This window comes from Bos indicus x Bos taurus, chromosome 3 (genome assembly GCF_003369695.1).
Source record: "Bos indicus x Bos taurus breed Angus x Brahman F1 hybrid chromosome 3, Bos_hybrid_MaternalHap_v2.0, whole genome shotgun sequence".
In the NCBI taxonomy this organism is placed as follows: Eukaryota; Metazoa; Chordata; class Mammalia; order Artiodactyla; family Bovidae; genus Bos; species Bos indicus x Bos taurus.
The window spans coordinates 58,445,314-58,461,739 of record NC_040078.1 but is presented as its reverse complement, the minus strand read 5'-3'; the positions used below and the strand labels follow the sequence as shown (position 1 = coordinate 58,461,739).

Genomic DNA, 16,426 nt, shown 5'->3' with positions numbered 1-16,426 from the left:
TCCGTCCATGGGATTTTCCAGGCAAGAGTACTGGAGTGGGGTGCCATTGCCTTCTCCGAAGAGGGGTGTTAAAAGTCCCCTATTACTTTAATACTGTTACTGTCATTTTCTCCCTTTATGGTTGTTAGTATTTACCTGACATATTGAGGGGCTACTATGTTGGATGCATATATAACTGTTATATCTTCTTCTTGGATTGAACCTTTGATCATTAGGAAGTGGCCTTGTCTCTTAAAGCAGTCTTTGTTTCAACATTTTTGTCTGATGTGAGTATTGTTATTCCAGCTTTCTTATAATTTCCATTTGCGTGGAATACCTTCTCCCATCCCCTTACTTTCAGTCTGTAAGTGTCCCTAGGCTTGAAGTGAGTCTCTTGTAGACAACAATGTACAGGTCTTATTTTTGTATTCACCCAGCCAGTCTGTGTCTTTTGGTTGGTGCATTTAATCCATGTACAATTAGGGTAATTTGTGACCCCATGGATTGTAGCCCACCAGGCTGCTCTGTCCATGGGATTTCCCAAGCAAGAATACTGGAGTGGGTTGTTATTTCTTTTTCCAGACCTAGTGATCAAAACCATGTCTCCTGCATTGGCAGGTGGGTTCTTTGCTGCTGAGTCACCAGGAAAGCCCTAGGTATATTAAATATATATATTTATATCTTTCTAGTTATCTATCATCAATTTATCTGTTACCTTTCATCTATTTCTCCTACTATCTGTTTCTCTGGAAAACCCTAATACTGATTTTTACTTTTATAATCCCCATTTGATAGTGAAGAAACTCGACAATGAAGAATAAATAATATACCCAAAGTCACATAGCTAATCCTCAGAGTATTCTTAACTACCAGACTATACCACCTATAATTGATTAAAATTTGCTTTAAATTTAATATTTCAGGAACAAAACATGAACACAAAGTAAGGTATTTCTATTTTATATATATTTCTGAAATGAAATCTAGGAAAATCATTTATGCCTCTGATACAAAGTTTTTTTTGTATAGGGGGAGAACAGAAGGTATAGGATATAAACTGAAACCAGAGTATAAACTGTGGGTTCTTACATTTAGACTCAGTCTTGAAAGTGAAAGTGAAGTCGCTCAGTCCTGTCTGACTCTTTGCATCCCTATGGATTGTAGCCTGCCAGGTTCCTCCCTCCATAAGATTTTCCAGGCAAGGATACTGGAGTGGGTTGCCATTTCCTTCTCCAGGGAAACTTCCCAACCCAGGGATTGAACATGGGTCTCCTGCATTGCAGGCAGGCTCTTTACCGTCTGAGCCACCTGAGAATCAGTCTTGGCTCCTTTTAAAAACATTTCTATTTCTCAAGCAGGAAATCTGACATCTTTGCCATAACCCTATTTTGAAAAATTGCGGTAAAATATACAACATAAAATGATTAAAATGACCAATTTTAAGTGTATAATTCAGTTGCATTAAGTATATTCATATTGTTGTACAGCTGTCATTACCACCCATCTCCAGAAATTTGTCATTATTTCAAACAGAAACTCTATTCATTAAAAAATAATTTATTTTTACCTCATTTAGCCTCTGATAAACCTCTGTTATATTTTCTGTTTAGGAATTTGTCTATTCTTGGTAATTCATATGAATGGAATCATACAATATTTACCTTTTTGTCTGCCTTTGTTCATGTAGCATAATGTTTTCAAGGTACATCAATGTTTGAGCATACGTCAGAATTTCATTTTCAAGGCTTAATAACAGGCCAATGTATGTACATACCGGAGAAGGCGATGGCACCCCACTCCAGTACTCTTGCCTGGAAAATCCCATGGATGGAGGAGCCTGGTGAGCTGCATTCCATGGGGTTGTGAAGAGTTGGACACGACTGAGCGATTTCCCTTTCATTTTTCACTTTCAGGCATCGGAGAAGGAAATGGCAACCCACTCCAGTGTTCTTGCCTGGAGAATCCCAGGGACAGGGGAGCCTGGTGGGCTTCCGTCTATGGGGTCGCACAGAGTCGGACACGACTGAAGTGACTTAGCAGCAGCATGTACATACCACATTTTGTTCATCAGTTCCTCTCTTGACACACTGGGGTTATTTCCATCTTTTGGCTATTCTATATAATATTTCTATGAACACTGGTGTAAAAATATGTTTCCTTCTTTCAGTTCTCTTGGGTATATATGTGAAGTAGAATTACTGTATCATATATGGTAATTCTACATGTAACTTTTGAGGAACTGCCAAGTTATTTTCCATAGCAGTTGTACCATTTTACATTCCCATCAGTAATTTATAAGGGTTACAGTTTCTTCATATCTTCACCAACACTTGTTATTTTCCTATTTTGGAGGGATAGAAATAATCATCTTATTTTGTACAAAATAGTATTTAACTATGGTTTTGATTTGCGCCTAATGACTAGTGATGTTGAGTATCTTTTCATTTGTTGGCCATTTGTGTATCTTCAGAGAAATGTCTGTTAAGTCTTTTGCTCATTTTTACTTTGGGTTTCTTGAGGGTTTTTTGTTGTTTTTGGTTTCGAGTTTTAAGGGTTCTTCATATACTTTGGATAGTAATCCTTTATCGAACACATAATGCCCAGTTATTTTCTCCCATTCAGTGGGATGTCTTTTTACTATTTTGATAGTGTCCCTTGCACAGAAGTTTTAAGTTTTGCTATAGTCCAGTTTATTGTTAAAGCAACTGTGCTTTTGGTGCCCTATCCAGGAAATAATTGCGAAATCTAATGTCATGAAGCCTTTCACCTAAGTTTTAAGAGTTTTGTAGTTTTAGCTCTTACATTTAGGACTTTGATACATTTTATGTTATTTTTAAAATTTTTGATATTATCCCAAATGTTGTTTACAGTAATAGTTTTCATCATTTTGAGTCAATTTTTGTATATCATGTAAGATAAAGGTCCAACTTCATTCTTTTGCATATGGATATCCAGTTTTCCCAAAACTATTTGTCAAAAAAACTGTCCTTCTTCCATTGAATGGTCTTGGCACCCTTGTTAGAAATCAGTTGACCATATGTGAGAGACTTTCTATGCCATGACCTTATTTTAAGTAGGAAATAGGCCCTATAATCCTTTTATAGGTATGTAATAGATACTTTCTAGTAGTGCAATGTACCCAGTACAGAAGGTCTAAGCGAAAGAGGCTGTCCTACATAATGAAAGGGTATGGTTAAAAAAAAGCACCAAAAAAGATATTAAAGCACATTTTTATTAAAGATAGGTAAGTGTGGTTTGATGGTATGTTTATAATGGATGTACATGCTTTTCAATATACCAAAAGGTATAATATTTTTAATGTTTAACATTTCTCTGACAAGGAAAGTCTGAACTTAGCCTATTTTAAATGGCAAAAGACTGTATTTGTTTTCTTGAATGTTGCTTTAACGACTGGTAAATTGAATTCTTTTAGGTCCCAACACATTATATTTAAGAACGGTGAAAGAAAATCAATGAATTATTAAAAAACATGTAATTTCTATGAAACAGAAACAAAGTTTTTATAATTTAAAACAGCAGCAATTTCAAAAGATTTGCTGAATTACAACTTTACAAAATATATATACACAAAATATCATTCCAGATGATCATGGATTTTTTAAAATAGTATATCACAACCCCTAAACTCTAACCCAAACCTACTACTGGATGTAGCTGGCCTATAATATTTTTTACAGCAATTTAAAACAAACAATAAAACCCCCTCCCAATTCTCTTGTGCTTAAGCACAGGTTACAATGTGCTGGCTTTGATTTTATACCCACAAAGAGAATTTTAAAATAACTTCACATAAATAATGTTTTACTTGTTATTAAGTATATGACCAAACAAATTAAAATAAGTACTAACAACCAAAACATATATTGATGTAACCAGTACATACACTCTTAAAGAATGACAAAGACGAATAAAGAAATAAAATAGTTTATGAAAGCCACAAGCACCTTGTTTTAGAAAGAGCACCAAGCAACACAAAAAGGCAACACGTAAGAGGTAGTGTACCACCGGCTAAGATGTATATGCCCACTGGGGACCTGAATACAGCTTAGTATTTGGGAAAAGAAGACGTATTAGACTGTGGCTTGCAGTTTTTAGACAGAAGCATTGCACATTTGGGAGCATTAGCCAGTATTGCTCCATAGTGCTTTGCATCTCCAGCTGTCTAATGGGTACTTTGCTCTCAGACAGTCAAAAAATATAGAATACCCTGAAGAATTCCATGTTTATAAATGTTCAGTTCTAGGGAATTCTCTAAGAAAGCTCAGATCAATATAATTTTTTAAAGAATTAAATACTTTATCAGTTATAGTCCTTTAAAAAATGCCTTGTCTCCTTCTTAGGAGGAAGTCTTTTCTTCCTGAGATTCTTTAAAATTTAGCCAATGCTTTATTCCATGTATTTCATGATATCCAATAGTACCTTTCTGTCTATATTTTCCTCTCTGCAACAGTTACCTGGCCAACAGCATGCATTCTGAACTAATTCAGAGACCTTAGAGAAAGCATACGGAACTGCTTTCAATGTAGTACTTCCGTTCGGTTTTGAGATGAGGAAGTTTTTGTACTTCTATTACTGGAAGTTGATTAGGGTCCTGGGTGTGAAAAAGGAATTTTGCCTTATGCCAGCTGCCATCTTGAATCTGAAAAATAAGAACAAAATGCTTCGATCTGTAATTTTTCCGTTAGCAGTAGACAATGTCTTTTCATAGACAGTGTAGATTTAAGGATTAGAAATAATGAATAGAAAGTGCCTAGAATAATGCCAGGCACAGAGTAAGTGCTCAATGAATGGGTAACAGTTACTATGAATAACTGAAAATATATGCTTATTCCATTTTCTAGATGGCATTGTATATTCTGATTTTTCTTGAGGCTTCCTGTTTCTGTTGTCTGTGGATCATTGGACCAGATATGCCTGCGTCTAATGTGAGTAATAACCATTTTGTTTTCCTTTATTTGGGACTGATGCTTCAGGATGGAAACTTGTCTTGGATGAGAGGGAATGAGCCTGCTTACTGTCTCTGTACTCTAGGCAGGAAATATGCAGAATCCCTTCAGTACAAGTAAATTATAATTATGTTGAATTATCTGTTAGGTTTCTTTTTTTCTATTCTGTGGTTACTGTTTATATAGTTTCATTCCTCCTTTCCTTTCTTTCTAGGCCTTTCTGTTTCCTTTTATTACTGTATGCTCTTTTTTTGGAGGGTAAATTCTATTATAAAATAAAAACTATGCTCTGATTAAGTTTCAGGAAGACAAAATAGAGAAACAGTTAACTAGCTTTGTGAAGATTTTTATACAGAGGTTTATTCATTTACTCATTCACAGAATTATCATGGTATAAATTTTAGAATTTGAAGGAACTTTGGAGATTATTGAAGCTATCAATTCCATTTTAAGTTAAGGCAATAGAAGCTCTCAGAAAATAAATGGCCAAAGTCATAACCTTGGGGTAATAACTAGGCTGGAATTCTCTGTAACTTCATTAAGTCTCAAACAATATTTGTTGAAGACTAGGTATTTTTGGCACAGTTGAATAAAATGTAATCCTCCAGTTTCTTACAGTTCTTGAGAAATACGAAGATGAGTAAATTCTGGCTTCTGAGTTCTTGCAGCTTATAAATTTAGTCAGGGAGAGGCGAAACAAACAGCCGTAATATAAGGCCATGTATGACATGCATCATAATGAATATAAAGAGTGAATGCTGAGTTCCTCATTTCCAACTAGAAGAGTCAGGATAAAGCCTTGTATATTCAGAATTGAAGATAGGCCTTGAAGTATGCCCACAATTTCCACTTGGTTAGAGGAGTAGAGAACAGCATTTCAGAGAAGGGGAATGACATGAATAGAAAAAAGCAAAACAGTTGCAAAGGTAGAAGGTGGTTGTGAAAATAAGCCTAGCATGGGGTTTAAGTGCACAGATTTTGATAGACACCCAGGTATAGGTATTCCCACATAGAAAATGTGAATTAGTGAGGATTAAGTGAGCTTTCCGTTAAAAGTCCCTGGTAATATAGTGTGGCATTGACTTTGGAACTGTACACACTTAGGGTTGATTTCTTGCTCTGCTGTACCTTGAACAAGTTACTTAACCTCTGTGCCTTCAGTTTTTCTTACCTATAAAATGATACTAATAGTAACTTCTTTATAGAGCTGTTATAATTAAATAATGTATGTAATACATATACCTGTCATCTAATAAGTCCCCAATAATTAGAAGTAGGAATTGTTGTTGATATTATTATAAATAGATCAGTTTGACCAGAGTTCAGGGGACACAGTCAGTGAAAGCCCAAGCTTGAAAAATAGATTGGAGCCTGACTATTCTAACTGCTGCTGCTGCTGCTAAGTTGCTTCAGTCGTGTCTGACTCTGTGCGACCCATAGACGGCAGCCCACCAGGCTCCCCCGTCCCTGGGATTCTCCAGGCAAGAACACTGGAGTGGGTTGCCATTTCCTTCTCCAATGCATGAAAGTGAAAAGTGAAAGTGAAGTCGCTCAGTCGTGTCCGACCCTCAGCGACCCCATGGACTACAGCCCACCAGGCTCCTCCGTCCATGGGACTTTCCAGGCAAGAGTACTGGAGTGGGGTGCCATTGCCTTCTCCTTCTAACTGCTGGTAAGTTTTGATTGTGTCTCAGAAATAGTAATGAGTCACCAAAAGTTTCTGGACAAAATTGTGAAAGTTAATTTTGTTGGTAATGCTGATTTCTTCACCTACAGAGAGTGAGCCATATATTTCTGACTATTTGTTTTATGATTTTTCAAATATGCAAGTGTAGTTTATCTGAAAGTGAAATGTGAAAAAGTAAAGCACTCTAGTTGTGAAAAACTAAAACACTCTAAATATAAGACATTTTAAATCATGGGCTTCATGATACATAAGAGCAGGAGACTAAGCTCCTTAAAGAAGTTAATGATATGTAAGTGGATAACTATAATAGGGGTCAGCAAACTCCAGGTTTTGTGGGTCATATATACTTGACTCTGCCATATACACTTGACTCTTGACTCATATACTTGACTCAGTGTGATAACAGCCCTAGATAATAAAGAGATGAATGAGTGTGGCTGTGTTTCAGTAACATATATTTAGTAAAGTGAATGCTGGGCTAGATTTATTCTGTGGATTGTAGTTTGCCAACACCTGCTCTACAATACAATGTTTTAATATTATAAACTCTTCATTAGTATTTAATTTTAATAGGAAAAATGGGCTATGATTCAGATATTGATTTGTAGAGTCAAACTGCCATTTTGCCCATTATTTGGCATCAGGTATGGGGACTGACAAAATATGAAATAAACCTGACTGGACTCTATAACCTGTTTTTCATCAAGTAATGAGATGCAGAATCACAGTGGTAAAAATATACAAAAGAAAACATTTGTCTATAGGCCCTTATGCTCCGTCTGCTATCATCTATAATTATTTCATATGGGGAATAAAAATGAATACATTAATGACACCTGTTTTGCATATAAAACTTCATCGATGATCAATGGGTGTGACAAAAATTGATATAAATGAATAATTGATTATGAAAAATGTATGGTTATTACACATTAGGCACATTAAAACTTATTCTTCTGTAGCTGCAATTTACAATGTTTTACTCTCATATTAATTATACAGTTTTACTCTTATGTTAATTATATATAGTCATCAATTTTAAGTTAGTTACATTGAATAATTCTAAACATGCCATTCCCTTACCTTGCAGTCATTTGAAAGCACTTTAGGTTCAAGTAGAGTGTTTTCTTCAAAAATCTGACCATTCCATCCCTTGAAACCAAGAGTCAATCCTGAGCCACTTGTCTGAGGACTTGTCCACACTGGAGTGTTTAGACAATGAATGGTGATGATATGGGTGGCTTCTGAGCTCAGTAAATGAAGGAAGTTCATCTGGACTTTCCCGATTCCAAACTCCAACTAATGTCATTGAAACAATATGCAAGTTATAAGATATGGCAACTGAAAAATTTATAGTTTGGAGAAACTTGAAGAAAGCCCTCAAAAGGCAGTCTTGAGAAAGCTACTTTTTAGGACATTTAAGTGCCAGTCAGTGGTGTACTGGTAAATGCTTAACCACTGGCCCTTGCAGGGGTGGGGCAGGAGGGCACCCCCGATTTATAGCAATTTCTGAATTTCCATAGTTGTAAATACTTCTACCATGGCTGGTTTTAGGCTATCAAGGTGGTGTCACTTAATATGAAATTCACAAGAGATCTTAACAATAAATAGGCTCTCCTGAGCAGTATGAGCTGGCTTTAGCATATCACTAGGCAACTGCTGCTGCTGCTAAGTCTCTTCAGTCATGTCCAACTCTGTGTGACCCCACAGACAGCAGTCCATCAGGCTCCTCTGTCCCTGGGATTCTCCAGGCAAGAACACTGGAGTGGGTTACCATTTCCTTCTCCAATGCATGAAAGTGAAAAGTGAAAGTGAAGTCACTCAGTCATGTCCGACTCTTAGCGACCCCATGGACTGCAGCCTACCAGGCTCCTCCACCCATGGGATTTTCCAGGCAAGAGTACTGGAGTGGGGTGCCATTGCCTTCTCCCACTAGGCAACTAAATATGACTAAAAAAAAAATAGTTTGCATAATGTCATTTAAGGTGTATTAATAATTTGTTGTGGATTATTGCTTAAAATTTCTTTCATAAAAATCTGAAATTCTGTCTGTGCTTTCATTTGAAGATTTATTTTTTTAGTTTCCAATGATAAATTAAAAGTTGTGATAATTAATTGGTTGAATTATTTTAATTATGGAGCCTTTAAAGACAAAGAATCTTAATCTTTGTGTTAGCCAACCCCTGCGATGGCACCCCACTCCAGTACTCTTGCCTGGAAAATCCCATGGATGGAGGAGCCTGGTGGGCTGCAGTCCATGGGGTTGCTAAGAGTTGGACATGACTGGGTAACTTCACTTTCACTTTTCACTTTCATGCCTTGGAGAAGGAAATGGCAACCCACTCCAATGTTCTTGCCTGGAGAATCCCAGGGACGGGGGAGCCTGGTGGGCTGCTGTCTATGGGGTCCCACAGAGTCAGACACAACTGAAGTGACTTAGCAGCAGCAGTAGCAGCAATGCAGTTTTGGTCATACAGTTAGTTGTTGATAGCTGTTTATTGCATGAATGAATGCATGAACAAATACTAACTAATAAAGTGAACAATGTAGGGTAGTACTGGAGCAAGAAGTGTCTAGATTTGGACAAGGAAGCAGATTTTTCTGTAGCTTTAGATATCATCATCATTTTAACATTATTTAAACAGAGGTATGGTCATAACAAATGAATAGAAGTGGTTCCTACTGAGGAGTTTATACTAATCTCCAGTCACCAAATCAGAATATCAGTTATAAGGTAATAGAACAGCAGCAAAAAACTGTAGGGAATGAGAAGAAAGGCAAAGGTTGGGGGGTGAGGCATAAGGATGAAAACATGGAAGGATCATCATGAGGAGCATTAGAGCGGAAGCAGTTCACATTCTTTGATTTTGCAAATGAGAACTACAAACCTGTGAAATATGGAGCCTTTCTAAGCCCAGTTTCCTTATTGGCAAGTTTGGGTGTAACCCCAATACAGGATTGTTACAAGGGTGTGAGTTGTCAAGTGTCATTTAGTGAGCACAGTGCCTGGCAAGGAGTGGGCTTTCTGGTGGTTCACAGTATCATTTCCCAGGTTTTCAGAGGAACAGAAATTAGAATCCAGGTCCCTGATTCCAAGTCTACTATTCTTTCCATTACCCGTGCAGTCTTTCTCAGGTTCAATTTATGGATGGGAGAAATGGGGGAAGTGATTCAGCCAAGGAAAGAACTGGAATATGGCTCCTTCACTGATTCTTCTTTGAAACCCAGGGGCATGAGGGTGAATATGTGGGTTGTTTGGAAGCAAGGTGATCTTACTGCTCCTCATTAGCATTACACAGACTCCACAGGAATAGAAGAGTCCTCCCCTGTTCTGCTTTGGGCAACAGTGGTGAATGCCTAATGAGATGAGTGGATGAAACACCCCGGTTAATGAGGGGGAGCATTTCAGGAGAAGACGACAGTCTAGTTCTAAGCAGTTGGAGAGACTGACACACTGTACTTTTTAGCTTCTGCCTTCTTATGGTGGAAAAAACACACAGTAGGTCCATGTATCAGTTCTTTGTCAACGAAAAATTAGTTCTTGGGAAAACCAGAAAAAGAAAAAAATGCAGTTTTGTTTTTTTTGATATATGTTATGGGTAGAACTAAGCTTTAGGATTGAGAAATGCTTGTTACAATACCCAGTGTTATACCAAACTAACTTTTGTTCATTCTAAACATTTAGTTTATATAATTATACGTATAAGATGTTTTAAATACTACCCAGTGGATATTTCAGGGAGGTTATTTTTGTTCCCAATCACCAAAAATAGCAAGTTTTGTGGCAGAATTCTTCTTTTAATGATGATGATGTCATTTTCAGTAAAAACTTTAGGTAACTGATTACTGAATACAAGCACTGCAGCTGTTTGGGAATTTTCTAATGAATGCATGAGCATAAAAACATATGTTTTACATTTTTAAAAGGGATTTAAAAAGCATAGTCAGTAGAGTAAGCCAAACTAAGCCAGTCATAAAAATACGTAATCAAAATGTCAAGAATTAACAGGATTAGTTTTAAAAACCAAAAAGTTTCTTTCTCATATATGGTAGAGAATATCTTGCTTCTACTCATAAAATTCATAATTATTTAAAGTGGAAGATTTTTAAAAAATCACTATTTACTGATAGTGGGCAAGTACCAGTATATATGCCAAATTCAGAATTTACCTTTGTCACAGAGATAGGAGATAAACATGTCTGACCACCAGCACTGAAATTGCAGAAAACCTCAATGGCATCTGAAGGGCATCCCAGATTTGGATCAATCCAGTATTTTCCTGTTTATTGTGAAACAAAAACGTTTAAATGACATGCTAAAATATTTCTGAACAATCCTTAAAAAGTATCATACTTAAAAAACTTAGAAGTTTATGAAGATCATACATTTAAATCAATACATTTAGTGAAAAAGTAAAAGCTGCAAGCATTATGTTAAACTGATAGTGAAAATACTATATTTTTCACATACCTATCAATTTAAGGCCATTTCATAATTTTAATAAAAAATAATTGAATGGCTATGTCTGTTACTTCATGCTATAGATAAAATGAACTCAGCAACTTAAGTGAATTGTCTACAAAGTTAATAGAGAAGCTGAAATTAATGTAGGATAGGTGTGTATTTTTGTTCTATGTCCTTACAGAGCTGAAAAATGAATATATATATTTTAAAAATAGAAACCTCTTTAGTCTCCCTGAGGAAAAATATATCTTTGTTTAATTGATAATTAAAAAGAATAACCATTTTTGTTTCCAGAAGAAAAGTGTACAATTAAATGGTTATTTTTGTGCTTTCTTTTCAGATTTGTGAGTGGAAAAGACTGAAGTCTCTATAGCTAGTGTAAGCCTGCCAACCTTTGCATCCATTGAGTGGCCAGGAGAATCAAATGGGGCATAAAGTTGGACTTTAGGACATATTCAAACTGAAAAGTACTGGGGTAGCATCTTAATTCTGGAATAACAGGCTCAGAATATTCAAACAGCACCTTATTCTAAATGCAAAGAGTAGGAATTTTTGAATGAGATGGCCCTGCCTTCTTGCATTAAAAAGGCAAGACAAAACACATAGTATTTGTTAAAGGCCATTTTCTATAATAGGTAGAAAACCCTTGTTTGTTTCATTTTTTTTCCCATAGCAAAGATTTCCTCTTGCTCATTCTGGGCTTGCCCTGGTCTGTCATAGTAGATTTACACACATCCTCGACCATTCCCCCTCTACTATTCTTCTAATCCTACAAAATGCAAACTTGAATTGTTGCTTCCAAGAGTAGGGGACTATCTCTATTGCAGTGGTTTTCAGACTGGTGACGCTGTTAAAAGAGCTGGGCCCCACCCCTAGAGTTACTAAATCATTACATTTGGGATGGGGCTTGAGAATCTGCATCTAATTCTGGTTCATGGATGATATTTGGAGAATCACTGATCTATACTGAAATATGGAAGAAAAGGGTGAAAAAGTCCTAATATCACCTCTGTATCCCATTTCCCACCCCGCCCCAATTTCCTCAGAATGTTGGACATTTTGTAGTTTGTAGAAATTACAGCTGGCTTTTTAAAAACCAGGATCTGATGCAGGCTTACAGTCTTAACTAGTGAGGCAGACATATATCTTGACTCATCATCTCCTCTCATTCAAGAAATAGTTTCCTCTACTATGTGAGCAAACATATAAGCTTTATAAAAGGTTTTCCATCAAGCAAGAGCTCATTCTTATATGGGTTGGAGTGCTTTGAACTCAGGCATTGTTGTTCACTGGTGAATTGGTAGGGGGCTTCATTTTTTTTTTTTTTTGGATATAAGCATTATACCATAATACATCTTTTGTAGGCCTAAATGCTTGAACTCAAAATTGGCTCTCTCCTGAGAACACTGCTTCCATGCGAGCCCTTTCTGCCACAGCCTCTATAGCATTGTGCCTGAGTCAGGAAGGGGCCTTTCTTGCTCCTTGTTGCCACTTACAGACCATTATCTCTGCTTTCAGTCTGAGAACACTCCGTGGTAAAATTGTTGTCATCGCACTCTATCGCCTGTCACCTGTTCCTGTTGCCATCATCAGCTTTATTTCTTTGATTTTAGCTTTTGGCTAGCTCTTTATAACCTAATTCGTGGTGATTTTACATCCATGTGGTTGATATCTGTAATATTCTGACCTCTACTCAGTTCCTCCAACTCTTTCCCACCAATTTTTTTGTGCCCTTCTCCTGTTCTGTTTCCTTTCATCATTAACTCCCAAGGCCATGCCCTAGTCTTTTTTTAGGTTTATTACCTACAGCTAGATCTCCTCCATGATTTCACCTCTCTTCTCATTTTGGCTCATTCCCTCTAGTGTCCTGACTCCAGTAATTCTTTGATCCCATCATTTTTACTCCCAGAGTATAGCCCTTTGAAAGCCTGAATCCCCACTATCTGTGGGCTTCGGATTCCAGCCTTTGATCTCCTATTGCACTACTCCGTTGCTGGATGCACCCAGGGCAAAAGCAGCTGTAAGTGTGTGCCCATTTGTGCTGTGTTCTTCAAAATCCTTACTACTTTGTCAGTATTTTATGTTTTTTAACTTTTTAAAAATTTAGTTAGGCAAATTGAATTACCTGCTTCATAACTGAGAGTGGAAACTCTCCAGCTCCACCATTTTCTCTTAAAACCTGATACAGTTTTAACTGCTACCATTCTTCTAAACTGCTCTTGCAAAGAGCATCAAAGAACATCCCATTACTAAATCTAGTAGCCTTTTTCAGTCCTCACCTAACTTGACATTGGCCAAGTAGATCCCTGCCTCTTCAGGCAAACATTTTCTTCACATTCATCTACTTTTTCTCCTATCTCAGTGATAGCTTCTTTTTAGCTTTCTTTGCTAGTTCCTCCTCAACTCCCTGATCTCTAAACATGGAAGAGTTCTAAGGCACAGCTTTTAGAACTTTTAAAAAATCTACTCTTTAGGTAGTCCTAGAGAGTTTCAGGGCACCAGATGCTATTTATATGCAAATTACTTTATATATTTTATCCATAACCAGGGCCTCTCTCCTGACCTCTCTCCTGAATAGCCAACTATTTACTTGACATACTTCCTTGAATGTCTAACAGACATCTCAAACACATCCAAAACTGAACTCCTCATCTTGATTCCAAACTTGCCTCTCTATCTGTATAGACAGCAATTCCACTCTTCTAGTCCTTTAGTCAAAACTCTTAGCGTCATTCTTTACCATTCTGTTTCTCTCAAAATCCATATCTGAATTATCAACAAAAAAACCTGTTGGCTCTACCTTAAAGCTTATCCAAAGATTTAACCATTTCTTATCACTTTCCCACCACTAACTCTAGTCCAAAACGTCATCATCCCTTATTGGATTAATTTTGTAGCTTTCTCAATGGCTCCTTCTACCCTGCCCTCATTATATTTGCAATACATCACCAAGAGTAACATTTTCAACATTTAAGTCAAGTCTTGTCAGTCCTTTGCTCTAACTCTTCTAAATCTTTCCATATTCAGAGTAAGAGCAGGAGTCTTTTGATTAGCCTATAATATCCTATATAATCTGGTTTCTTGACATCTTTCTGATTTCATTTCCTACCATTCTTCTCCTTATGAACCTCTTCCAGTCACCTGAACCTTCTTGCTAATAGGACATGCTAAACACAGGTTCAGGGTCTTTGCATTTGTTCTTTCTTCCTGGAAAGCTCTTTCTCCCAGATTTCCTGTGGCTTCTTCCCTTACCTCCTCCTGATATTGCCTAAAGGTCACTTTCTCAGAGATGATTTATCTACCTACTCTATTTAAAACTTCACTCTCAACCCTACTTTCTATCATATCCCCCATTCCCTGTTGTTTTGTGTTTTTCTACTGCACTTACAGTCTCCTAGTGATGAAAATATTTTTGGGCATAAATACTTTCCTGATACCTTGCAAGCCACACAACTTAGCTATTTCTCCTATGAGGAAGGCAGACCTTGAATTAGATTTTAGTAATTGGTATGCCCTATAATGTCTTTGTTCCTTTCAGTTCTATAGAATTACATTTTTATACCCTCAAATATAGGAAAGAGTCAAATTTGATTATGATGGGCAGCTATAACTAGAAATATTATTTGTTTTTGTGATAATCTAAGGCAGGAAACATCTATAGAGGTTAGCATTTTATTAATATAAATAAAACAAATATGTTTGCTATACTTCTAGAATGGAAGATGCTTTTGGAAAAATATGTATTTATACATGTATATTTGTATGTAAACACATGTGTATAAAAAATAAAATATGCACTACTGTCCATCCTACAGAATTAAGTAACTTATTTTCAAATCAGCATATATATCATTGTATGTTAGGACTAGAGTTTTTACCGAAAATAACTACTCATATTGATTGTATAGCTGACTATATAGACCCCATCAAAATTAAAATTAAATGACATATTGTAGCAGACAGGGTTTCTCTGTTGATCATCAGATAGTAATGGCTCCTCCATTTGCTTTAAACCTTTTGCTTGATGACTCTATTTTTGCAACTCTGGCTAATGGATTTTGAAGTATCAATGTGAGGACGAGACGATTCCAAGCATGACAAGCCTCCATCTTTACAGTCAGATTCCAAAATGAGGCATTAAAATCCCATTTTATGTAAAAATTAATTTTAGGGAGTGTAGTAGAGGGGGGAACTATGATCTCTTTCTTCATGTTGCCAACTCTGGTGGTCCTGACAGATAATATTGTCTGTTAGTTCAAAAGTTAACCTTTCCTATTTTTTATTTTTAACATGTATTCCAAGCACAGAGTATACGCGAGTGACATAGATGGGGTAAGAAAATCTGGGGATATGTCAGATTTTGTAGTAGAAGATCTTTATAAAGCAAACCCTTAAAAAAAGGATACTTTGATATCAGAAATCACATTTACCTTAAGAAGTACGTATTTGGTTCTTGATGACCTTAAAATGCCTCTGCCAGGGTTTTATCAAAAATCATAAGATTTGGCATAAACACACTCGAAATCTCAAACACACTGAAATGATGAAATGAAATATCACAGTTTAACGAAACCAATAACTTACCGTCTGATACTTTGTGTTCACAGTTAAGCAAATCTTTGCAGATTTGTGCTGGATTATCTCGTGTGCCAAGAGGATGCTTGATGGTGTGTAGTAAATTGCCAAGATAGTTCAAGGTTTTGAAGATCTCTGCACTGTGGTCAATTAAAGTCACTTCAGTATTCTGGTAGCTCTGCCAAGTCATCATGAAAATCATATTAGCAAAGAAGCATAGAGTAGTCATTACCAGTAGGTAACCCAAGTGATCAACAAAGATCAAGACAGAAGAAAAGTGTACTCCTATTGTGTGCAGTGAGTTGAGAGTAGGATATAAAGAACAGTTTATATTTAACTATAAGCATATTTGTGTTTTGTTAATCTTGATCCCAACAAGAGGTTAAATTCACACTCAAAAGTCTACTTTTCAAGCTGACATAAAACTTAACAATTACTATCCCTATAGCATAATTAAAAAAAAAAAACCTATATACAAGGAATAAATAGAGCTTAAAAAAATGAATAGTGATGATAGATAGACGCCGTTTTAAGAAATGACTAACTTCATTTAACTATTTTCTTCCGTAATACCAAATTCTTATTTTGAAAATCCTTTGACAATATTTTTGTTTTAAATGTTTTCCTTAAAAATCTTATGGATGTATTTCTATTTATTAAAATTGTTTTCTTTGTCCTTAAAAATGGTTTCATTACTTTTAATCTCTTGTAAATACAGGCCTTGAGATAAAGTCACATTTTGGCCTTTGAAAA

At 36.3% G+C, this 16,426-nt stretch overlaps 1 protein-coding gene across 5 annotated transcripts in view; it reads right to left on the bottom strand.

Annotated features, from left to right (window-relative positions):
* Window positions 1-3,193: 3,193 nt before the first annotated feature.
* The window catches only part of COL24A1 (collagen type XXIV alpha 1 chain), a 391,998-nt gene continuing 378,765 nt past the window's right edge, over window positions 3,194-16,426 (bottom strand). For all 5 annotated transcript variants that reach the window (XM_027536666.1, XM_027536671.1, XM_027536669.1 and 2 more), the window contains 4 exons: window positions 15,683-15,851; window positions 10,804-10,913; window positions 7,717-7,932; window positions 3,194-4,639 (listed from right to left, as the gene is read on the bottom strand). In XM_027536666.1, the coding sequence (XP_027392467.1) occupies window positions 4,493-4,639; window positions 7,717-7,932; window positions 10,804-10,913; window positions 15,683-15,851 (642 nt within the window). In that variant the 3' untranslated portion in view covers window positions 3,194-4,492. The remainder of the gene's footprint in view (window positions 4,640-7,716; window positions 7,933-10,803; window positions 10,914-15,682; window positions 15,852-16,426) is intronic.